This window comes from Neoarius graeffei, chromosome 17 (assembly GCF_027579695.1).
Source record: "Neoarius graeffei isolate fNeoGra1 chromosome 17, fNeoGra1.pri, whole genome shotgun sequence".
Classification (NCBI taxonomy): Eukaryota; Metazoa; Chordata; class Actinopteri; order Siluriformes; family Ariidae; genus Neoarius; species Neoarius graeffei.
Window position 1 is genome coordinate 49,275,741 of NC_083585.1, and position 24,924 is coordinate 49,300,664.

General features: G+C 43.9%; 1 protein-coding gene across 1 annotated transcript; it reads left to right on the top strand.

The window, feature by feature from the left end:
- Positions 1-3,796: 3,796 nt before the first annotated feature.
- On the top strand, positions 3,797-4,747 carry LOC132901198 (olfactory receptor 52B2-like). The gene has a single exon (XM_060943536.1). It carries the CDS (start codon positions 3,797-3,799, stop codon positions 4,745-4,747), a length of 951 nt encoding a protein of 316 aa, XP_060799519.1.
- The last annotated feature ends 20,177 nt before the right edge of the window (positions 4,748-24,924 follow it).

Here is a 24,924-nt window from a genome sequence, read left to right on the forward strand (position 1 = left end):
GGGGTGGTATCCATGTCATCCTCAAGCTCGGGTCCTCTACCAGAGGCCTGGGAGTTTGAGGGTTCTGCGCAGTATCTTCGATGTTCCTAGGACTGCGCTCTTCTGGACTGAGGCTTCAGATGTTGTTCCTGGGATTTGCTGGAGCCACTCTCCCAGTTTGGGGGTTACTGCCCCAAGTGCCCCCACTACCACGGGGACCACGCAACCCTTGACCTTCCACATCCGTTCCAGCTGCTCTTTCAACCCTTGATACTTCTCAAGTTTCTCATGTTCCTTCTTCCTGATGTTGGCGTCAGCTGGGATCGCCACATCTATCACCACCACCCTCTTCTGCTCTTTGTCCACCACCACTATGTCCGGTTGGTTAGCCAGGATCTGTTTGTCAGTCTGGAAGCTGAAGTCCCACAGAATCTTGGCCCTGTTGTTCTCAGCCACCTTCTGTGGTATGGCCCATTGGGACTTGGGTATTTCTATTCCATACTGGTTGCAGATGTTCCTGTATACTATCCCAGCCACTTGGTTGTGCCTCTCCATGTACGCTGATCCAGCTAGCATCTTACACCCTGCTACTATGTGCTGGACTGTTTCAGGGGCTTCTTTGCACAGTCTGCATCTTGGGTCTGATCTACTCTGGTAGATCCTGGCCTCTATGGCTCTTGTGCTTATGGCCTGTTCTTGTGCTGCCATGATTAGTGCCTCTGTGCTGTCTGTCAGTCCTGCATTATCCAGCCACTGGTAGGATTTCTTGATATCAGCCACTTCCTCTATCTGACGGTGGTACATGCCATGTAGGGGTTTGTCTCTCCAGGTTGTCTGTTCCTCCTCCTCCTGTGCACTCTCATCAGGGTTCTGCTGCCTGAGACATTCACTTAGCAGTTCATCCTTTGGGGCCATCTTTCTGATGTATTCTCGGATTTTCGATGTTTCATCCTGGACCGTGGTCTTGACGCTCACTAGCCCTCGGCCTCCCTCTTTCCGCTTAGTGTATAGTCTCAGGGTGCTGGACTTGGGGTGGAACCCTCCATGCATGGTGAGGAGCTTTCTAGTCTTGATATCTGTGGCTTCTATCTCCTCCTTTGGCCAGTTTATGATACCAGCGGGGTATCTGATGACTGGTAGTGCGTACATGTTGATGGCTCGGACCTTGTTTTTACCATTCAGCTGACTTTTCAGGACCTGCCTTACTCTCTGGAGGTATTTGGCTGTGGTTGACTTCCTTGTGGCCTCTTCATGGTTTCCATTAGCCTGTGGGATGCCAAGGTACTTGTAGCTGTCTTGGATATCACCTATGTTGCCCTCTGGTAGGTCAATCCCTTCAGTCCGGATCATCTTGCCTCTCTTTGAGACCATCCGGCCACACTTGTCCAATCTGAATGACATCTCTATGTCATCGCTGTAGATCCGGGTGGTGTGGATCAGCGAGTCTATTTCTCGCTCATTCCTGGCATACAGCTTGATGTCATCCATGTAGAGCAGGTGGCTGATTGTTGCCCCACTACGGAATCGGTACCCGTAGCCGCTCTTCGTGATGATCTGACTGAGGGGGTTCAGGCCTATGCAGAACAGCAGTGGTGATAGCGCATCTCCTTGGTATATGCCGCACTTGATGTTGACTTGGGCAATGGGTTTTGAGTTGGCCTCTAGGGTTGTCTTCCACATTTCCATTGAGTTCTGGATGAAGGTCCTTAGGTTCCTGTTGATCTTATACAGTTCCAGACATTCCAGTATCCATGTGTGTGGCATTGAGTCGTAGGCTTTCTTGTAGTCAATCCAGGCAGTGCACAGGTTGGTCTGTCTCTTCTTACAGTCTCGGGCGACTGTTCTATCGGCCAGTAGCTGGTGCTTGGCTCCTCTGGTGTTACTGCCAATTCCTTTCTGTGCCTCGCTCATGTATTGAGCCACATGCTTACTCATTTTTGCCGCAATGATGCCTGACAGGGCCTTCCATGTTGTGCAGAGACAGGTAATTGGCCGGTAGTTGGATGGGATGGGTCCCTTCTGGGGGTCCTTCATGATTAGGACTGTCCTGCCTTGGGTTAGCCATTCTGGGTGGGTTCCATCCCTCAGCAGCTGGTTCATCTGTGCTGCTAGGCGTTCATGGAGTGCAGTTAGCTTCTTCAGCCAGTACGTATGGATCATATCGGGGCCTGGTGCTGTCCAGCTCTTCATCTTTGACACTCTTTCTTGGACGTCTGCCATTGAGATGGTTACTGGTTCTTGTTCTGGGAGGTTGCTGTGGTCAGCTCTTAGGTCCACTAACCATTGGGCATCGGTGTTGTGTGATGCCTTTCTTTCCCATATGTCTTTCCAGTATTTTTCCACCTCAGCTCTTGGTGGGTCTGACCTGTTGTTGTTCCCCTGCCATTGAGAGTACACCTTGGCTGGTTCAGTGGAGAACAGCTTGTTTATTCTCCTGGCCTCTCCTTCCTTAGTGTATCTCCTCAACCGGGTGGCCAGAGCTGTTAGTCGCTGTTTGGCAGTTTCGAGTGCCTCTGGTATGGAGAGTGAGTTGTACTTCCTGGGCGCCCCTTTATTCACCATGTTCCCTTTCTGTAGTTCAGCTAGCTGGCTAACTTCTCTCCTTGCTGCCTTTATCTTGGCCTCTAATCGTCTCTTCCATGGTGGATACTGTTTGTTATGTCCCGAGCCCACCAAGCATCTCCATGATTACTGTTGCTGTACTGTGTATCAGCTTGTTGGTCTCAGTGATGGTTCTTGTGGAGATTGTCTTCAGAGCAGCATTCACATCTACTAGTAGATCTTCTGAAGGTACTTGGCAACTCAGCTTCGGTATTCGTCGGGGGCTCCAGGTTTCCAGTTGGGTCACAATCTTCCTTCTCAGGTCAGCAGCTCTTGTGTTGAGGCTGTTAGGGCTTGGTACCCAATCTCTGGTTGTGGGGATGATGACATCTCCCCGCTGACCTGTCTTCCTGGCTCCCCCTTGCCGTAGCATCGTTGTTGTATTTCATTAATCTCTAGTTGTGATAGCAGATTTCGATTATGGATGTTGGAACACTGGGCTAATAGCTGTTTCTTTGTTAGCCTTGATTGTGGGTTTCGAAGTATCCAATGGTTCCACATTCTCTGCATGTATCCCCTCTCTCTGGGATTGCTTGTATAGTAGCATTCCAGCAAATCCGTATTTTCTGTCCTCGTCCATCGATGTCTTGTTCCAGTAGCCCATTTCTCATCAGTTTGCCCTGGTTCCCTAGCAACTGACGCAGACCTTGTTGACCCGGGCGACGTCTGAGCCGGTATGACTCTATCGGTTATGTTTTCACTCATTCCTGAGGTAGGCTGATATATCATGAGGGGTTTTGCCTAAGGACCCTTACTGGATGATGTTTTGCCCTGACCGGGATTCGAACCCCGATCTCCTGCGTCGTAGTCAGTGAGCATTACCACTGTACTATCCAGCTGATATATATATATATATATTATACAGCTAGAGAGAGAGAGAGAGAGGTGGGGGGGTAGCTGGCCCAAGGCCCTTTCCACTTTCCACCACCATATGTCCCTCTCTGACTACACTGTAATGGATGATATGTTAACTTAACATTGTGAGACCAGATTCAAAGTGCTAATATCCTCAGGTGACATATGAGTCACTTGCCTGATCATGGGAGGACAGAAATGCATATAAATGGGACATGCCTCATCCCACTACTGACACAATTGGATGTTTTACAAAGTGACTCTGAGGGTAAAGCCATTGTACATTAAGATAAAAAGAACATTTACATGAACAAATCAGTAACTGTTCTGGCCCCTCTTTTGTGTCTCCCACAGGTTTTGAATGGAGCAACAACTTTCCAATAACACATTCAGTTTCAACCTTCAAATTGCCAGATTTGATGTTCACCCTCAAGCCATTTACCCTGTTTTTATTATTGGAGCTCTGATCTATTTGATTGCAGTGTTCTGTAATGTAACAATTCTAGCATTGATTGTTACCCAGAAAAGCCTTCATAAACCAATGTTTTACATTATGTTCAGCCTTCCTTTGGCAGATTTAATGGCAATTACATGTGCCTTACCCAGAGTGCTTCTGGATATTGTAACCCAAACAAATACCGTCTACTATCCAACATGTGTCCTGCAGGGGTTTTTGCTTCATTTGTCTGGAACTAGTGTACTTTTTATCCTGGCAGCCATGTCATTTGATCGCTATATAGCAATATGCAAGCCACTGAGGTATAACTCTATCATGAGTCCATACACAGTTGGTGCTGTGATAGCTCTGGTTTGGGGCCTTGACATTGCTTTGATTGTTGTGTTGTTTGCCCTTCAGGCAAGACTTCCGAAATGTAAGACAATAATTTTTAATGTGTATTGTAGCAATAATACACTGTTAATGCTTTCATGTGGTGGTGACCTAACTGTCAACAATGTTTATGGATTAGCTATAACTGGATTTGTGCAGGGCGTTAGTGTGACTTTTCAATTATTCTTCTATTTACAAATTCTTAAAGCCTGTGTTTTCCACAGACAAAGTGATGCTAGAAGTAAAGCTATAAATACGTGTTTAGCACAAATAATTACATTTGTTCTGTTTGAAATAATTACAGCCTTTACTATACTTTCATATCGTTTTCAGAATATACCACCCACTGCACAAAAAATATGCGGGATGCTGATTTTCACAATCCTTCCAGTTTTTAATCCAATTATATATGGAATGAAAACAAGAGACATCAGAAATTCATTCATCATAGTTTTGAAAAAGCAAAAGGTAGCATTTAAATAATTTTGAAACAATTTTTTTTTGTTGTTTGTTTTTTGTTTTGTATGAGCATAGCACAGTTTATTTTTATTTGCTCTGTTTAAATATAATAGTTTTTAATCTGCTATGACCTCTTTAAATGTATAATTCAAACAAACACATAAAAGATCAATTTTCTTTTTGTCTACCCTGGGTATATTTTGATATACTCATTTCCTCTGAACGAATCTGAATTCATGCTAAATCAGATAATATTTTTGAAAATGAATAGACTTGCCCTCCACAATAGAAATATATGAATGCATTGTTTTCAGAAACAAAATTAAGCAAATGGTTCTTTGTTCATGTTGCATATTAAACATGCTTTGTATGGAATTGGAGGTATAAATGTCCACATATACATTAGCATTTGACATCCACATTGCATCCCTCTACCATTGACATTTGAATAGTGTAGTAAAGGTTGTTTGTAGGTTAAAGGAAAGGTTCAGTCCTCTTTTCCACTTTTAGGGTATTCGCTCATGTGTAAGCACTCTAATTCTTTCCCTCTGTGGTGACAATAAATGTGCAAGGCCTGATGTTTATTTGGCTTTCACAGATAGTTCATGTCCAATATCATCAAGTGATTTGAACATGCAGGACTTAAACAACAGATGATGATCCAATCCAAAAATCAATGTCCATATAACAAGCATGGCACAGTAATCAAGCCAGAAGATGATACCAGAGGCCAGAGGGTACTTTAAAACACAAAAGCAGGAAACAAGGCAAGGGTCAAACACAGCAAGACAAAAGATACAAATCACTCAAAACTTACACAGTGTGACACTTTCTTGTCGGTTCGCATGGTTCACAAGTAACTTGTTTGTTTTTATTTAAATGAATAATATAATTCAATCACAAATTTAGTAGCTGTGTAACTTAGCAGATTTATTTTCAGGCTGGTTGATCTAAAGCATGTGCGTCAATGCTGCAGTTTAAATCAAGAAAAAAAAATTTATTGTTATTTTTGAAGTGAAATTCAAATGTAATGACTTAGAGAGGCAAGTCAGCAGAAATATATTTATTTCAGGCAACTGAAATAACCCAAGAAAGCAATTAACCCTTAACAAGAGCAAACATTATCATCTAGATTTTATTTATCAGTTACAAATTTGATCAGTAATCCAGTTCCAACAAGTTACGATTACCATTTGGGGTAGCTTGAATGTAATTAAATGTAATGCATTAAACAGAACAGTCAGTAACTGAAGAAAGTTCTTTCAATATCTTTTTTTTCCATAACATGTTTTCTTTCTTTCTTTCTTTCTTTCTCACTAGGATTGCTATTTAGAATGAAACAGACTGATTCTAAGATGTTAGATTTCCATTTTTAAGGTTCCATAACATGACATTGAATGCAACACACACACACACACATATATATATATATATATATATATATATATATATATATTAGTGCTGTCAAGCGATTCAAATATTTAATCACGATTAATGTCGCGACTGTCATAGTTAACTCGCGATTAATCGCAATTTAATCGCACATTTTTGTCACACGAAAAAACATTGTAATTCTTTTATCAGCATAAAAAAGTGAATGGGCTTGTTTTGTATCAATGTTTTTCTTATTGCAAAGCATAACACGTCTTGACACAGCCACTGCAAACTGAAACCTAAGCTGAGCACCGTGGCTCTTCGTCCCGAGACTAACAAGAGAACCATGAGTGAAGTAATCTACTGCTTGAGTTAGTCTATCAGAGAGACAGGTTACACAGTGACGGTAAGCTTGACATGCTTGATTATAATATAAAGTACACTATTATATTAACTTTAAGTTGTTCGTTGATAAATATTGCATTGAATCTGATCTTTACTGTTTCAGCTCATTTAACACATTTTGTACTTTTACACTTTCTGCCTGTTGATGCGTCGCGCTGTCCAATCAGAGGTGGACAAATTTGCATATTACAGGAAGGCTTTCTGGGATAGCATTGAGTTTACAGTTCAGAGGGATCTGGCTTCTTTAGACGCTGTCTTCTTAAAACTGAATAAATATTTAAAAAGAGCCAAATGAGCCAGTCTTTTGAACGGCTCTTTTCAAAGAACGGATCACAAAGATGCGGATCCCATCAAAGAGCCATAAATCCCATCTCTACTAGCGCGCCCTGCCCGTGCTGGATCTTTGAGGGAGGAGGGCAGAGGACTCTGGCTGTGCGGGGTGTGGTAGCTGCTATCGTTTTTCTAAGCAAAGTCTCTGTTCCAAGTTCTTGGCAGTTTCAAAAGCTTATGAAAAACCTACATCATGTCACAGATAAAAAAATTATGGCCGTTAAAATTGAGTCAAGTTAACGTGTTAATAACGCGACACTTTTGACAGCACTAATATATATATATATATATATATATATATATATATATATATATATACACAGTGGTGCTTGAAAGTTTGTGAACCCTTTAGAATTTTCTATATTTTTGCATCAAGCCTACCGTCACTGTGTAACATGTCTCTCTGACTAAAGTTGTAGACTAACGCAAGCCGTAAATCACTTCACTCATGGTTCTCTTGCTAGCTGGATGTGAACTGCGAGTCATTAGAGTGATCAAAGGATTTCCTGTTAGAGTGATCAATGGCAAATTTAAGATGCTATTCCTCACTCAATCTGACTCTCTCTGCAAATTTAGGCATCTTAAAATGTTTTTATTAATGCCAAATAAAATATCCAGCACAAATTATATATGATAGACATAAATTAATAATTTATACATTTTATTTCAAACCCATTTTTAGTTAGCGGGACTGCCCCTTATCACCGCTCCCGCCCGCGCCACATATGTGCACTCCCGCTCCCATCCGCGCTCGCATATGTGAACTTCTGGTCCCGCCCGCGCCCGCAATGAGCTTTCAAAATTTGTCCCGCGCCGCAATGCTTTGCGGCGGGTCCCGCGAGTCCTGGGGGACTCCTGCGGGAGTGCAGGGCTCTAATTCAGTCCATGGACAGATGTCTTGACATTTTCCTTTAGAATTCACTGGTATAATTCAGAATTCATTGTTCCATCAATGATGGCAAGCCGTCCTGGCCCAGATGCAGCAAAACAGGCCCAAACCATGATACTGCCACCACCATGTTTCACAGATGGGATAAGGTTCTTATGCTGGAATGCAGTGTTTTCCTTTCTCCAAACATAACGCTTCTCATTTAAATCAAAAAGTTCTATTTTGGTCTCATCTGTCCACAAAACATTTTTCCAACAGCCTTCTGGCTTGTCCACGTGATCTTTAGCAAACTGCAGACGAGCAGCAATGTTCTTTTTGGAGAGCAGTGGCTTTCTCCTTGCAACTCTGCCATGCACACTATTGTTGTTCAGTGTTCTCCTGATGGTGGACTCATGAATATTAATATTAGCCAGTGTCAGAGAGGCCTTCAGTTGCTTAGAAGTTACCCTGGGGTCCTGTGTGACCTCGCCGACTATTACACGGCTTGCTTTTGGAGTGATCTTTGTTGGTCGACCACTCCTGGGGAGGGTAACAATGGTCTTGAATTTCCTCCATTTGTACACAATCTGTCTGACTGTGGATTGGTGGAGTCCAAACTCTTTAGAGATGGTTTTGTAACCTTTTCCAGCCTGATGAGCATCAACAACGCTTTTTCTGAGGTCCTCAGAAATCTCCTTTGTTCATGCCATGATACACTTCCACAAACATGTGTTGTGAAGATCAGACTTTGATAGATCCCTATTCTTTAAATAAAACAGGGTGCCCACTCACACCTGACTGCCGTCCCATTGATTGAAAACACCTGACTCTAATTTCACCTTCAAATTAACTGCAAATCCTAGAGGTTCACATACTTTTGCCACTGACAGATATGTAATATTGGATCATGTTCCTCAATAAATAAATGACCAAATATAATATTTTTGTCTCATTTGTTTAACTGGGTTCTCTTTATCTACTTTTAGGACTTGTGTGAAAATCTGATGATCTTTTAGGTCATATTTATGAAGAAATATAGAGAATTCTAAGGGGTTCACAAAATTTCAAGCACCACTGTGTGTGTGTGTGTGTATATATATATATATATATATATATATATATATATATATATATATATATATAAAATCAGTGTTCTCTCAAGGATTAAAAATAAACTCCTTAGTTTTGGGTTCCCACAGGCCACCCTGTGCGGCCCATATGGTGGAGAGTACATAGATGAGCAGGGGAGAGTATGAGAGGGGGGTATTGTTGGAGGAGTCCATGGGGCCTCCCCCTGAAACTTTTGAAAAAAGGGATGCATCTGGCAGCCTCTGGTGACTTTTAGGAGCATTTTATGGTGGTACTGACACTGTCACTTTTTACTGTTAACATGGTTGAAATGATTGCTACAACAAGTGGAGGTCTGTGATGCTGTGTTTTGCAGCATGGGGTTCACATGAGCAATAAATAAAGTCATCATCTGACAACAATATAGTATATAATAATGTTTTGGGGTAGAGCCCTGCACTAAAGCAGTGCGGCGCGGGACAAATTTTGAAAGGTCATTGCGGGCGCGGGCGGGACCGGAAGTGCACATATGCGGCGCGGTGATAAGCTGCAGTCCCGCTAACTAAAAACGTGTTTGAAATAAAATTTATAAATTATTAATTTATATCTATCCTATATAATTTGTGCTGAATATTTTATTTGGCATTAATAAAAACATTTTAAGATACCTAAATTTGCAGAGAGAGTCAGATTACCAGATTGAGTGAGGAATAGTATCTTAAATTTGCCATTAATCACTCTAACGGGAAACCCTTAGATCAATCTAATAACTAGCTGTTCATACCCAGCCAGCAAGAGAACCACTTGCAGTTCATACCCAGCTAGCAAGAAAACCATGAGTGAAGTGATTTATTGCTTGCGTTAGTCTACAACTCTAATCAGAGAGACAGGTTACACAGTGACGGCAGGCTTGACTCAATGCTATCCCAGAAATCCTTCCTGTAATATGCAAATTTGGCTGTTCAATCAGAGGCAGCCAAATTTGCATATTACAGGAAGGATTTCTGGGATAGCATTGAGTCAAGCCTACCGTCACTGTGTAACCTGTCTCTTTGATTAGAGTTGTAGACTAACTCAAGCAGTAAATCAATTCACTTCTCTTACTAGCTCTGCTTTGCAATAAAAAAAAAAAAAAAAAAACACCATTGGTACAAAGCAAGCCCATTCACTTTTTTATGCTGATCAGAGAATTACAATGGTTTCTCATGTGATAAAAATGTGTGATTCACGATTAAATATTTTAATCGCTTGATAGCACTAGTTATTATTATTAGAGACACTACATACTGAATTCAGAAACAAGGTAAATAATAATGAACGTGAGCTGTAGATATTTATGCTCAAATCCACTCAATGTAGGGGGCGGGGCACCATCACGCTGTGTCAAGACAAGAACTTTCCTGAGAAATAACGCAAACGTCTGCATCATGCGGGATTTGCGGGAGGGAGCGGGACAAAATATGGCAGGCGCGGGCGGGAGCTGGACTGAAAATCATAATTTTTTTGTGGGCGCGGGCGGGTGGGCGCGGGACTGAAAATCATAATTCATTGCGGGCGGGAGCGGGACTGAAAAATCCGACCCGCGCAGACCTCTATTTTGGGTTTTTTTCTTCTTCTTTTTTTTTTTACCCGAATCACTGCCAGAACACCACTAAACAAAACTGTAAAGGCCCGGTCCCACTGGCCGATGGACACAAAACATATGCAAAAAGGACACAGCGGACAAGCAAAATTTCGGGGGTGGCTCTATCCGTTTTCATCCGCTCCAGAAATGGACAAAATTGGCGAAAATTTGCGAAAACAGAACGGAAAAGAACGGACGTGGGTAGTATATAGCGGGGATGTTAAACGCATGTTCATAGGAAGCCTAGCGGATGAAAGCGGATGGAAGTGGATGACAGCTCCGAAGGGGTTACCAGTGATAACTGAGAAGCGGACGCATAGCAGAAAGAGCGGATGCATAGCGGATGAAGGGGATGCATCACGTACGCCTAACGGAGACAAAGGGGATGTTGCGCGGATGTATGTCGGATGCAGACCGTTCACTGCGCATGCTGGGGGTATGAATTGCGTCTGCTCCGTGGGTATAAAGGGATGCAGCACGCACGCCGTCAGCATAAAGCGGATAGACGTGCTGGCGGCTACATCGATACATCTCTACTGAGATCCAGATGATTTTCTCCCCCTTTTTATACAAAATATCGATTGTCCGCTAGGTGTCCTTCTACATACTCTAGACATACTCCAGACATCCTAAATATACGAGATACATCCCAGATATAAACGCTTTGTCCATTTTGAATACTTTATATACGAGATGCATACGCTTACATCCTTTCTATTTCCGTGCTACTAACGATGAATAGACGTTTCATGTACCTTATCTTTCCTCCCTCTTTCCGTTTTCAGCTGCAGCGGATGTGAGTTGCGAGGATGCCCAGAGGATGCAGAGAGGATACAGCAGATGTTTAACGGATGATAACGGACATCGAACGTTTTTTGCTCGTATATGTCGCGGATTTACATCGTACACGGCGGAAAGTTCATCCGTTCTAAAAGTTTTGTGCAGCTCAAAACTTTTTGCGCGGATGAAATCACAGTGGACGGATGCTCGATGGATAGAGCGTATGAAGCACGTATGCAATGAGTACACAACGGATGCATAGCGTTTTCCAAAGGATGGCAAAGATTTTTTTACGTTTTACATCCTCTTTGCATCCGTAAGTGCAGTGAGACCGGGCCTTTAAATGAGTTCTGTTGCAGTTAGAAAAAAAAAAAATAATACCCCTGCAGAATGCATTTACTGCACAAATGGCCTTTATACTTAGGCCTACTTAGTACTTCAAACACCAAAGCACCTTAGAATAAACAACACTCCCAAGCAATAATTCTGTGACTACTACATGTAATTATTGTATTAATTAATAATGTAATTATTGTACCATCCACTATTAGGTAAAATTAAAATAAAATCTTACAATATTGTTTGAATATCTAGATCACGATATTTTGTTATTTTACAAAAAACATCACTTCAGATATCGTTTTAAGAATCACTGCATAGATTATAGAGTGCAAATAGCTGTGTTATTAGATGTGCTTGGGGTTGCTGAGACATGGAGGGCCAGCAATACCATCTAGCCCACACTTCAGGTAGGTGTCCTTTAAGAGTAAATGCTTTGGCTTTCGCAACATCCATTCCCAAAAGCTGATGTCGGGAAAAAGTCTTTTAACAAAGAATGTTTTCTTGCTTTTGTATTATTATCATTTTTTTTTTAAAGGCCAAGAGAAATGTACCTCTTTCCCCCTTGGATAATAATAGTACAAGTCCTGACAATGAAAACTTATCATTGAAACCCACATCGTAAATGTTGGGAACATTCAGAATTTGTTGAGTTTAAATTTTCTTGCCAAGGGAATCCCAGTACCAATGTCGCCATTATTAGCTGGCTTCTGTGCGACGTCAGGAGTGTGAGTGGTTTTACCTGCAGTTTTTCCACTTACTTCCACACACTGTAGCTCCTGTCCGATTTTCTGCTAGATTACATTCATTTTGATGGAAACTTGTGAAAGAACACAATGTAGAAAGAGACACAAATTGTTAAACTACAATCTACGACTGTTATGGAGAAGAAGGGGGAGAGAAGAAAAGGAAAAGTGCCTGTAATGACTGCAGCTTGCACAGTCGTGTGTGTATTGAATAAACCAGACTGAGAGGGTTTCTGGAGTTTGCTGGTATCTTTACTGGGTACTCGCACATTGCATATACAGGTGTTCACTGCCTGTTCACTGTTCTAGTCTGCCTACGTCATCTACGTCATCACGCTCTGTGCGTTGATCATCACAATACTCCTTTTTTTTTTGAACGAAGTTCCACACATTACCATTACTGTACTCAGATAACAGAGCTCATTCTCATCTCATCTCAGTATCTCTAGCCGCTTTATCCTTCTACAGGGTCGCAGGCAAACTGGAGCCTATCCCAGCTGACTACGGGCGAAAGGCGGGGTACACCCTGGACAAGTCGCCAGGTCATCACAGGGCTGACACATAGACACAGACAACCATTCACACTCACATTCACACCTACGGTCAATTTAGAGTCACCAGTTAACCTAACCTGCATGTCTTTGGACTGTGGGGGAAACCGGAGCACCCGGAGGAAACCCACGCGGACACAGGGAGAACATGCAAACTCCACACAGAAAGGCCCTCGCCGGCCCCGGGGCTCGAACCCAGGACCTTCTTGCTGTGAGGCGACAGCGCTAACCACTACACCACCGTGCCGCCTCGATAACAGAGCTTAGTTTGAATATCTAATCTCATGAACTTTCACTTTTACTTTACTCTTACTTTACTTTTAGGCTATCAATGGCAGTGAAAATCATTTGCACTACAGAACATAACTGCACTTGCTTCACTAATGTTATAACATGTCTAAATAACTGAAAATACGATGTCAACAGAACTTGTCATTAAATGCAACCTAACCATACTTAATGGGAAGTCTAAACAGTCCCCTAATGACTTAAGGTTGATCTCAGTTCTTTAGTTATAGTCACGTAGATAGGCAGGAGGCTGCCTGTGCTGTCTGAAAGGATATCGACGTGGCAGGGGTGCTGGTTCTGCAGCATCGCCGTCGTCTTGATCCGGGTCCAGGTCTGAATCAAGGAGCGCCAGCGGATCCTGCAGTGCATCGGGTTGGGTCTTCTTGAAGAATGAACTATTTCTGGTGAAGTAGCCGTTCTGTCCTGCAGTCACCATGGGGCCTTTCACTTGTGTGATTGTGAGTGGCTCTTTGCAGTAAGGTGTGGTAAGCTTGTTTTTCTTTAGTTGACGACAGAGCACAATGTCGCCTGGCTTGATGTTGGATGGCGTGGCATGTCGTCGGATGTCAGAATGAGCTTTCATTTTGGCCTTTGCCTTGGTGTCTTTCTGGCGTACATCACTGTCAGCATGAATGGTAACAGGACTGGCTGATGGTATTTTAATGTTCATTTTTCTCTGAAAGATCAGTTCAGCAGGTGCTCTTCCTGTTGTGCTTTGAGGTGTTGCTCTGTACTCACGCAGGAAGATGTTCAGCTGCTGTTTCCAGGAAGTGCCAAGCATTTGTGCAATCCGCACTGTCTTCCCTATGGTCCACATGAACCGTTCAGCAGTCGCATTGGCTTGTGGCCACAGAGGTGTTATCTTTCTGTGTTTGAATCCCATGTAGCTGGCAAACTGGGAAAACTGTGTGCCATTGAATGGAGGTCCATTGTCAGTCTTGACAACTTGTGGAATGCCGAACATAGAGAAGACAGCATCCAGACAGCATCCAGACAGGCCAGCAACTCTGGGACGCCTGCGGGCGGTGGTTGAGGTCTGACAACCGCGACGCCGAGGGGATCATCGACCAGGTGGTGCTGGAGCAGTTCATCGCCCGTCTACCAGCCGGAGCTGCAGAGTGGGTCCAGTGCCAATGCCCGGCGTCGCTGCATCAGGCAATCGAGCTGGCGGAGGACCATTTGGCGGCTGTCCTGATGGCAGGACCACAGATAACTTCTTCTCCCCTCCCCTCTCCTCTCTCTCTCTCTCTCTCTACTCCTCTCCTCCTGTGTCTCATCCTCGCCCCGTTCCCCCACCACGGAGGCGGGGGCCGGCCCCACCCCAGCCGGCCCGCCACACCTGCGGTGCCCTCCCGTTTCTCCCGTCTGTGCCTGTCTCTCCCCCCCTTCAGGTGAGTGAGCCACAGAGCACCAGTGCAGAGAGGAAGCCCGGGCCAGTTTGCTGGCGCTGCGGGGAGCCAGGCCACCTCCAACAGCAGTGCTCGGTAATGGAGGTGGGCGCGGTGGTTCGGATCCCCGACACACCAGGAGCCGCCCTCGATCGGGCTGGAGCGTATCACATACCGCTGAGTATCCAAGGGGATACACATCAGGCATTGGTGGATTCGGGTTGTAATCAGTCCTCAATCCACCAAAACCTGGTGCAAGATGAGGCATTGGGGGGAGCACAATTGGTGAAGGTGTTGTGTGTGCACGGGGATGTTCACAACTACCCTTTAGTGCCGGTCCACATTTTTTTTTGAGGGGAAAAATTTATAGTGAAGGCGGTGGTTAATCCTCGCCTTACCCACTCGATAATTTTGGGGACGGATTGGCCGGGATTTGGGGAATTAATGAGTCACCTAGTGAAGAGTGGGTCCTGCCGTAGTTTAATAAGGGGAGGTCCCGGTTTCGCTTTGGCAGAAGCAGCTGTCACAGAGCCGTCTACGTCAGCTCTGCGTCAGAGTGAGGAGCAGCCGGCTCCTCCTCTTTCTCTTGGGGAATCCCTCGTGGATTTTCCACTAGATCAGTCGCGAGATGAGACTCTGCGGCATGCATTTGACCAAGTGAGAGTAATTGATGGTCAAACGCTCCAGCCAAACACCACCCCGTCCTTCCCCTACTTCGCGATTATAAAGGATAGATTATATCGAGTGACGCAGGACACTCAAACTAAAGAGCAAGTCATGCAGCTTTTGATTCCAAAGAGCCGGCGGGAATTGGTATTCCAGGTGGCTCACTTTAATCCCATGGCTGGACACTTAGGGCAGGATAAAACACCTAGCCCAAATAATGGCCCAGTTCAATTGGCCAGGGATTCGCGGCGATGTCCGTAGGTGGTGTACGGCGTGCCGCAAATGCCAGTTAGTAAATCCAGCAGCCATTCCAAAAGCGCCTTTGTGCCCTCTCCCATTAATCGAGACCCCGTTCGAAAGAATTGGGATGGATCTCGTCGGGCCATTAGATCGGTCAGCACAAGGGTACCGCTTTATATTAGTTCTGGTGGACTATGCAATACGATACCCGGAAGCGGTGCCTCTTCGCAATATCTCAGCATGCAGTATTGCGGAGGCACTTTTCCGCGTTATCTCCCAAGTCGGAATCCCGAAAGAGATTCTGACTGACCAAGGCACCGTGTTTATGTCACGTACAATAAAGGAACTGTATAGGTTGTTGGGTATTAAGCCGATCTGCACCAGTGTTTATCACCCACAAACAGACGGTTTAGTTGAATGGTTCAATCGCACCCTCAAGAATATAATTAAAAAATTTGTAAGTGAGGACGCACGTAATTGGGATAAGTGGTTCGAACCCTTGTTGTTTTCAGTGCAAGAGGTCCCACAAGCCTCTACGGGATTCTCCCCCTTTGAATTGTTATACGGGCGTAAGCCGCGCGGCATTCTAGATGTGCTGCGGGAAAATTGGGAGGAGGGACCTTCACCAAGTAAAAAGAAATCCAATACGTTATTGACCTGCACGCAAAACTCCACACACTCACCCACCTAACCCAGGAGAATTTGCGGCAGGCCCAAGAACGACAAACCCGCCTGTACGACAAGGGTACGCGCCTCAGGGAGTTCACACCAGGAGATAAAGTACTCGTACTGTTGCCCACATCAAGCTCCAAATTAGTCGCCAAGTGGCAAGGACCCTTTGAGGTCACACGGCGAGTCAGGGACATTGACTATGAGGTGAGGCGAATGGACAGGGGTTGGGGCATTACAAGTTTACCACCTCAATCTGCTCAAACTCTGGAACGAGGAGGTCCCCATGGCGTAGGTGTCGGTGTTTCCGGAGAAGGCGGAGCTGGGGCCGGAGGTTCAAAAGGGAACATTGGCATCGCATACGTCTCCGGTCCCCTGTGGAGACCACCTCTCCCCGACCCAACTCACGGAGGCTGCCCAGTTGCAGACCGAGTTTTTGGACGTATTCTCGCCCCTGCCTGGCCGCACCAACCTCAAAGAGCACCACATTGAGATGCCCCTGGGGGTGGTAGTGCGTAGCCGCCCTTACAGATTACCCAAGCACAAGAAAAAAGTGGTTCGGGAAGAACTCGAGGCCATGCTCGAAATGGGCATTGTCGACGAGTCCCACAGTGACTGGAGCAGCCTGGTGGTCTTGGTACCCAAGGCCGACGGGTCAGTCCAGTTCTGTGTAGACTATAGGAAAGTCAATGCTGTGTCTAAATTCGATGCATACCCAATGCCTCATATTGATGAGTTGCTCGATCGGCTAGGCACACACAGATCTCATTTACTCAACACTGGATTTAACAAAAGATTATTGGCAGATCCCCTTGACTCCATTATCCAGAGAAAAAACGACCTTTTCCACACCGTTCGGCTTACACCAGTTCATCACACTTCCTTTTGGGCTGTTTGGGGCACCTGCTATGTTTCAGCAGCTGATCGATAGGGTCCTCCGCCCCCACACCACCTATGCTGCCTCGTACCTTGACGGCATCATTATTTATCGTAATGACTGGCCGCGGCACCTACAACACCTGAGGGCCATCCTTAGGTCACTGAGGCGGGCGGCTCTCACAGCCAACCCGAAGAAGTGTGTGATTGGGTGGGTGGAAGTACAGTATCTGGGCTTCCACTTGGGCAATGGGCAGGTGTGTCCCCAAATTAACAAGACTGCAGTGATTGCGGCCTGCCCTAGACACAAGAACAAAAAGGGGGTGAGACAGTTCCTGGGGCTGGCTGCCTATTATCATAGGTTTATACCTAATTATTCGGACATCACCAGCCTGCTGACTGATCTCACTAAAAAGGGGGCACCAGATCCGGTCCAGTGGATAGAGCAATGCCAGCGGGCTTTTTCTGAGGTAAAGGCTGCATTGTGTGGGGGGCCACTGTTACACTCCCCTGACTTTTCTCTCCCTTTTATTTTGCAGACAGATGCGACGGACAGAGGGCTGGGGGCTGTTTTGTCCCAGGAGGTGGAGGGGGAGTATCGCCCAGTGCTGGATATTAGTCGAAAGCTGTCAGTGCGTGAGGGGTGCTACAGCACCATAGAGAAGGAGTGCCTGTCCATCATGTGGGCAGTCCTTGACCTCCGTTCCTACTTGCTGGGGCGCCCTTTCACCCTCTGTTCAGACCACCCGCCCCTCCAGTGGCTCCACCGCATGAAGGATGCCAAAGTGCGGATCACCCTTTGGTATCTGACACTCCAACCCTTTAACTTCAAGGTGGTCCACAGGCCGGGGGTGCAGATGGTCCTGGCGGACTTCCTCTCCGGTGAAGGGGGGGGAAGTCGGCTGCGGGCCGGACAGCTGCCCGGCATGAGTCGGGCGATGGGGGTATGTGGCAGTGGGGGCGTGGCCAAGCGTCGGTCTGTGACCGGAAGGCGGAGTCAGGGAAGGTAAGTGGCAGAATCACTACACCTGAGGTTGATTAATGTGTTTGTGTGTCTTCCCCAGTGACCTCGCCCTATTTAAGGAAGAGAGCGAGAGCAGAAAGGGTTCGCTCCCCAACCAGATGACTGGAGTGTGTGTGTGTGTGTGTGTGTGTGTGTATAAGTATAGTTAAGGCTGAAAAGCTGTAATAAAGGGGCTTTGTGAACTGAGTTCTGGCCTGCCATCCTTCTGTGCTCCACCCACCCATCCGAATTGCTACACTATCAAAGTCTCATCTTCACAACACATTTGTGGAAGTGTATAATGGCATGAACAAAGGAGATTTCTGATGACCTCAGAAAAAGTGTTGTTGATTTTCATCAGGCTGGAAAAGGCAACAAAACTATTTCTAAAGATTTTGGACTCCACCAATCCACAGTCAGACAAATGGTGTACAAATTGAGGAAATTCAAGACCATTGTTACCTTCCCCAGGAGTGGTCGACGAACAAAGATCACTCCAAGAACAAGGCGTTAATGGGTGAGGCGTTAATGGGTGAGGTCACACAGGACCCAAGGGTAACTTCTCAGCAACTGAAGGCCTCGCTCTCACTGGCTAATGTTAATGTTCATGAATCCACCATCTGGAGAACACCGAACAACAATGGTGTGCATGCCAGGGTTGCAAGGAGAAAGCCACTGCTCTCTAAAAAGAACATTGCTGCTCATCTGCAGTTTGCTAAAGATCATATGGATAAGCCAGAAGGTTATTGGAAAAAAGTTTTGTGGATGGATGAGACCAAAATAGAACTTTTTGGTTGAAATGAGAAGTGTTATGTTTGGAGAAAGGAAAACACTGCATTCCAGCATCTCTCATCTCATCTCATTATCTCTAGCCACTTTGTTCTGTTCTACAGGGTCACAGGCAAACTGGAGCCTATTCCAGCTGACTATGGGTGAAAGGCGGGGTACACCCTGGACTAGTCGCCAGGTCATCGCAGGGCTGACACATAGACACAGACAACCATTCACACTCACATTCACACCTACGGTCAATTTAGAGTCACCAGTTAACCTAACCTGCATGTCTTTGGACTGTGGGGGAAACCGGAGCACCCGGAGGAAACCCACGTGGACACAGGGAGAACATGCAAACTCCGCACAGAAAGGCCCTCGCCGGCCACAGGGCTCGAACCCGGACCTTCTTACTGTGAGGCGACAGCGCTAACCACTACATGACCGTGCCGCCCGCATTCCAGCATAAGAAACTTATCCAATCTGTGAAACATGGTGATGGAAGTATCATGGTTTGGGGCTGTTTTGCTGCATCTGGGCCAGGACGGCTTGCCATCATCGATGGAACAATGAATTCTGGATTATACCAATGATTTCTAAAGGAAAATGTCAGAACATCTGTCCATGAACAGAATCTCAAGAGAAGGTGGGTCATGCAGCAAGACAATGACCCTAAGCACACAAGTTGTTCTACCAAAGAATGGTTAAAGAAGAATAAAGATAATACCTTGGAATGGCCAAGTCAAAGTCCTGACCTTACTCCAGTGGAAATGTTGTGGAAGGACCTGAAGCAAGCAGTTCATGTGAGGAAATCCACCAACATCCCAGAGTTGAAGCTGTTCTGTACGGCGGAATGGGCTACAGTTCCTCCAAGCCGGTGTGCAGGACTGATCAACAGTTACCAGAAACATTTAGTTGCAGTTATTGCTGCACAAGGGGGTCACACCAGATACTGAAAGCAAAGGTTCACATACTTTTGCCACTCACAGATATGTAATATTGGATCATTTTCCTCAATAAATAAATGACCAAATATAATATTTTTTGTCTCATTTCCTTAACTGGGTTCTCTTTATCTACTTTTAGGATGTGTGAAAATCTGATGATGTTTTAAGTAATATTTATGCAGAAATATAGAAGATTTTAAAGGGTTCACAAACTTTCAAGCACCACTGTATATTGTAATCCATGATGTTACCTTCTTCTTCTAACATTTATGGGCACATTATCTTAATATGAGCTATACATCTTAAGTTTGAAATCAGATTCAAGTTGCTTATATCCTCAAGTGACATATGAGTCATGAAAAACTTGCATGGTCATTGGAGGACAGAAATGGATATATATGGACCATGCCACATTCCTCTATTCACAAAATTGGATATTTTGTAAGGTGAGTCTGAGGGTAAAGCCATTATAAATTAAAATAAAAAAAGAACATGTCCATGGACAAATCAAAGGGTACTCCAAAACACAAAACTAGGAAACAAGGCAAGGGTCAAACACAGCAAGACAAACTATACAAATAGCTCAAAACTTACACAGTGTGACAATTTCTTGTCACGCTGGTTCGCATGGTTCACAAGTAACTTGTTTGTTTTAATTTGTGATGAATAATATAATTCAATCACAAATTTAGTTGCTGTGTAACTTAGCAGATTTATTTTCAGGCCGGTTGGCCTAAAGTATGTGCATCAATGCTGCATATATATACAGAGAGCAGGGCCATCGACAGGGGGGGACAACCGGGTATTTTGTCCCGGGCCCAGGCATGAGGGGGGGTCCAGAACTGGTCCCTCATGAAGATGCCATTAATCATTCTGTTTCATTTCAAAATGTGTTGATTTGGGGGAGAAAAATGTGCTATATTTGCATTCAACGAATGATTTCTGGTTCTTTTGCCTTTATTGTCTTCGAAAATAGATTCAAGAACCCACCTACCACCCCTAATGCAGAAATGGTTTGGTCTTTGATTAAGGCGCCAAATAACATGGCACTATTCCATCATAACGCTTCGACAATAAGCGTGCGAGCCCGTTTGCCAACATGCACATGTCAGGAGTAAAGAAAAGAAAAGAGAAAAAGAGATGAAGAAGCCAAGAGCCTCAGGGGCTCACTGCATAGATATTTTAGAAAAGATTCAGATGATGCAGCAGGTGGTGAAGGCAGTGGGGCAGCTGAGCCAGGTAAGACACAGATAACTTTTTTCCAGCCCCGTAATGTAACCCCAGCACGCGCGATGCGCCATTCATAATTATAAAGTAGGGGATAGCAGGGTACACTGAGTGAACACTGAAATGCACAGGGCATTGAATTATTTCATAAACATATCGGTTTAATAACACTGTGTTGCATATATCTCAATGAAGAAAAGAATAGCACATTGGCCCGCAATCATATCCAAATGTTTTAGGCACGCTTGCTGAGCTGCGCTGAGCTGGACTCCGGTTAGCTGAAAGCCCGTGGAACGCTGCCTCTTGTTAATTAAACCTTATTTTGTTGGAAATCATCCCGTGTAGATACGACGGCATGTGAAATTGCCAGCTAGATAGAGTTTAATGTAACGAATGGGCTATAAATGGGGTGTTTTGAGGTTCGTCTGTTGCAAAACATTAAACTTTTGCTTAGACTGGATACTCTTCAAACAATTCCCTTGCTCAAGTGAAAAATGATAGGCCTGTATGAAAAGTGCAATTAATGAAAGTAGCCTAATAAGCCCTAAATGAATAAAACAACCTCTGTTTTATTGTTGTTGCTTACACGTTAAGATTTTGAAATCTTCTCGGTCCAGTTCTATATCCAGGGAACGTTGTAATCCTTTTGGTTTATCCGTAATAAACGTGTCAGCCCCCAGGTCAGATAGGCTAATGTTACGTGGTTGGGAGGGTGTCATTTTTTTTTGTAACATTCTAAATTGAGTACAGAAAGGACGTTTATGAAAAACAAGACAAAAAAATACACTGAAAAACTCACAGTACATATCACCAGTGGTGATGCTTCTATGTTCAGATTTTGGGAAAGCCATAACTCCGTTCTCATTGAGGCCCAGTTCCATCCCGTAAACAATCATTTTGGTTTATCAACTACCTGCACTCAAACATGTCACAGGAGAGGCTCAATGGGCTGGCTATGCTCTCTATAGAGTGCGAACTTGCAAAGAAGCTGGACTTCAATGACCTTATTGACGACTTTGCCACAGCAAAAATCCGGCGCATTGCATTTCGCACCTGAATAGTTGCAGACTAAGGAAATGTTCAAACTGTAAATATGTTGAAATGTTGAAATAAAATGGTTGACTGTTATAATGGGCTTGGAATACCTGTTATTTAAGGGTTGGAGTGAATGGAGACTGTGAAAAGAGGGGTTGGGTGTGGGTGGTTGCTGTGTGGCGATGTGCGTGCGCGCGTATGTGTGTGTGTGTGTGTGGGGGGCCCACTCAGATTATTTTGTCCCGGGCCCAGCCAAAGCTGTCAACGGCCCTGTATATATATATATATATATATATATATATATATATATATATATATATATAATATAGAAAATTCTAAAGGGTTCAAAAATTTTCAAGCTTCACTGTGTGTGTGTGTATATATATATATATATATATATATATATATATATATATATATATATATATATATATATATATATATACACAGTGATGCTTGCAACTTTTTGAACCCTTTAGAATTATCTATATTTCTGCATAAATATGACCTAAAACACCATCAGAATTTCACACAAGTCCTAAAAGTAGATAAAGAGAACCCAGTTAAACAAATGAAACAAAAATATTATCCTGGGTCATTTATTTATTCAGGGAAATGATCCAATATTACACATCTGTGACTGGCAAAAGTATGTGAACCTCTAGGATGAGCAGTTCATTTGAAGGCGAAATTAGAGTCAGGTGTTTTCAATCAATGGGATGACAATCAGGTATGAGTGGGCACTCTGTTTTATTTAAAGAACAGGAATCTATCTGTGGCAGTGGGGGCGTGGCCAAGCGTCGGTCTGTGAGCGGAGGGTGGAGTCAGGGAAGGTAAGTGGCAGAATCATTACACCTGAGGTTGATTAATGTGTTTGTGTGTCTTCCCCAGTGACCGTGCCCTATTTAAGTAAGCGAGCGAGAGCAGAAAGCGGTCGCTCCCCAACCAGACGACTGGAGTGTGTGTGGGTAAATAAAGTTAAGGCTGAAAAGCTGTAATAAAGGGGTTTTGTGAACTCAGTTCTGGCCTGCCATCCTTCTGTGCTCCACCCACCCATCCGAATTGCTACACTATCAAAGTCTGATCTTCGCAACACATTTGTGGAAGTGTATCATGGCACGAACAAAGGAGATTTCTGATGACCTCAGAAAAAAGTGTTGTTGATGCTCATCAGGCTGGAAAAGGCAACAAAACTATTTCTAAAGCATTTGGACTCCACCAATCCACAGTCAGACAAATGATATACAAATGGAGGAAATTCAAGACCATTGTTACCTTCCCCAGGAGTGGTCGACCAACAAAGATCACTCCAAGAACAAGGCGTTTAATAATGGGTGAGGTCACACAGGACCCAAGGGTAACTTCTAAGCAACTGAAGGCCTCGCTCTCACTGGCTAATGTTAATGTTCATGAATCCACCATCTGGAGAACACTGAACAACAATGGTGTGCATGCCAGGGTTGCAAGGAGAAAGCCACTGCTCTCTAAAAAGAACATTGCTGCTCATCTGCAGTTTGATGAAGATCATATGGATAAGCCAGAAGGTTATTGGAAAAATGTTTTGTGGATGGATGAGACCAAAATAGAACTTTTTGGTTGAAATGAGAAGCTTTATGTTTGGAGAAAGGAAAACACTGCATTCCAGCATAAGAAACTTATCCAATCTGTGAAACATAGTGATGGAAGTATCATGGTTTGGGCCTGTTTTGCTGCATCTGGGCCAGGACGGCTTGCCATCATTGATGGAACAATGAATTCTGGATTATACCAACAATTTCTAAAGGAAAATGTCAGGACATCTGTCCATGAACAGAATCTCAAGAGAAGGTGGGTCTTGCAGCAAGACAATGACCCTAAGCACACAAGTCGTTCTACCAAAGAATGGTTAAAGAAGAATAAAGTTAATACCTTGGAATGGGCAAGTCAAAGTCCTGAACTTACTCCAATGGAAATGTTGTGGAAGGACCTGAAGCAAGCAGTTCATGTGAGGAAATCCACCAACATCCCAGAGTTGAAGCTGTTCTCTCTGGACGAATGGGCTAAAATTCCTCCAAGCCAGTGTGCAGGACTGATCAACAGTTACTGGAAACATTTAGTTGCAGTTATTGCTGCACAAGGGGGTCACACCAGATAAGGTTCACATACTTTTGCCACTCACAGATATGTAATATTGGATCATTTTCCTCAATAAATAAATGACCAAGTCTAATATTTTTGTCTCATTTCTTTAACTGGGTTCTCTTTATCTACTTTTAGGATGTGTGAAAATCTGATGATGTTTTAAGTAATATTTATGCAGAAATATAGAACATTTTAAAGGGTTCACAAACTTTCAAGCACCACTGTATATTGTAATCCATGATGTTACCTTCTTCTTCTAACATTTATGGGCATAATGTCTTAATATGAGCTATACATCTTAAGTTTGAGAATAGAATCAAGTTGCTTATATCTTCAAGTGACATATGAGTCATGAGACACTTGCATGGTCATGGGATGACAGAAATGGATATAAAAATGGACCATGCCATATTCCTCTATTCACAAAATTGGATATTTTGTAAGGTGAGCCTGACAATAAAGCCATTATAAATTAAAATAAAAAAAGAACATGTCCATAACACAAAACTAGGAAACAAGGCAAGGGTCAAACACAGCAAGACAAACTATACAAATAGCTCAAAACTTACACAGTGTGACACTTTCCTGTCACACTGATTTGCATGGTTCACAAGTAACTTGTTTGTTTTTATTTGTGATGAATAATATAATTCAATCACAAATTTAGTAGCAGTGTAACTTAGCAGATTTATTTTCAGGCCGGTTGGCCTAAAGTATGTGCATCAGTGCTGCACACACATATATATATATATATATATATATATATATATATATATATATATATATATATATATATATTATACAGCTAGAGAGAGAGAGAGAGGTGGGGGGGGGGTAGCTGGCCCAAGGCCCTTTCCACTTTCCACCACCATATGTCCCTCTCTG

Bases quoted from the DNA above. Each gene is read 5' to 3' on its own strand.
- LOC132901198 (XM_060943536.1), top strand. From the start codon at position 3,797: ATGGAGCAACAACTTTCCAATAACACATTCAGTTTCAACCTTCAAATT.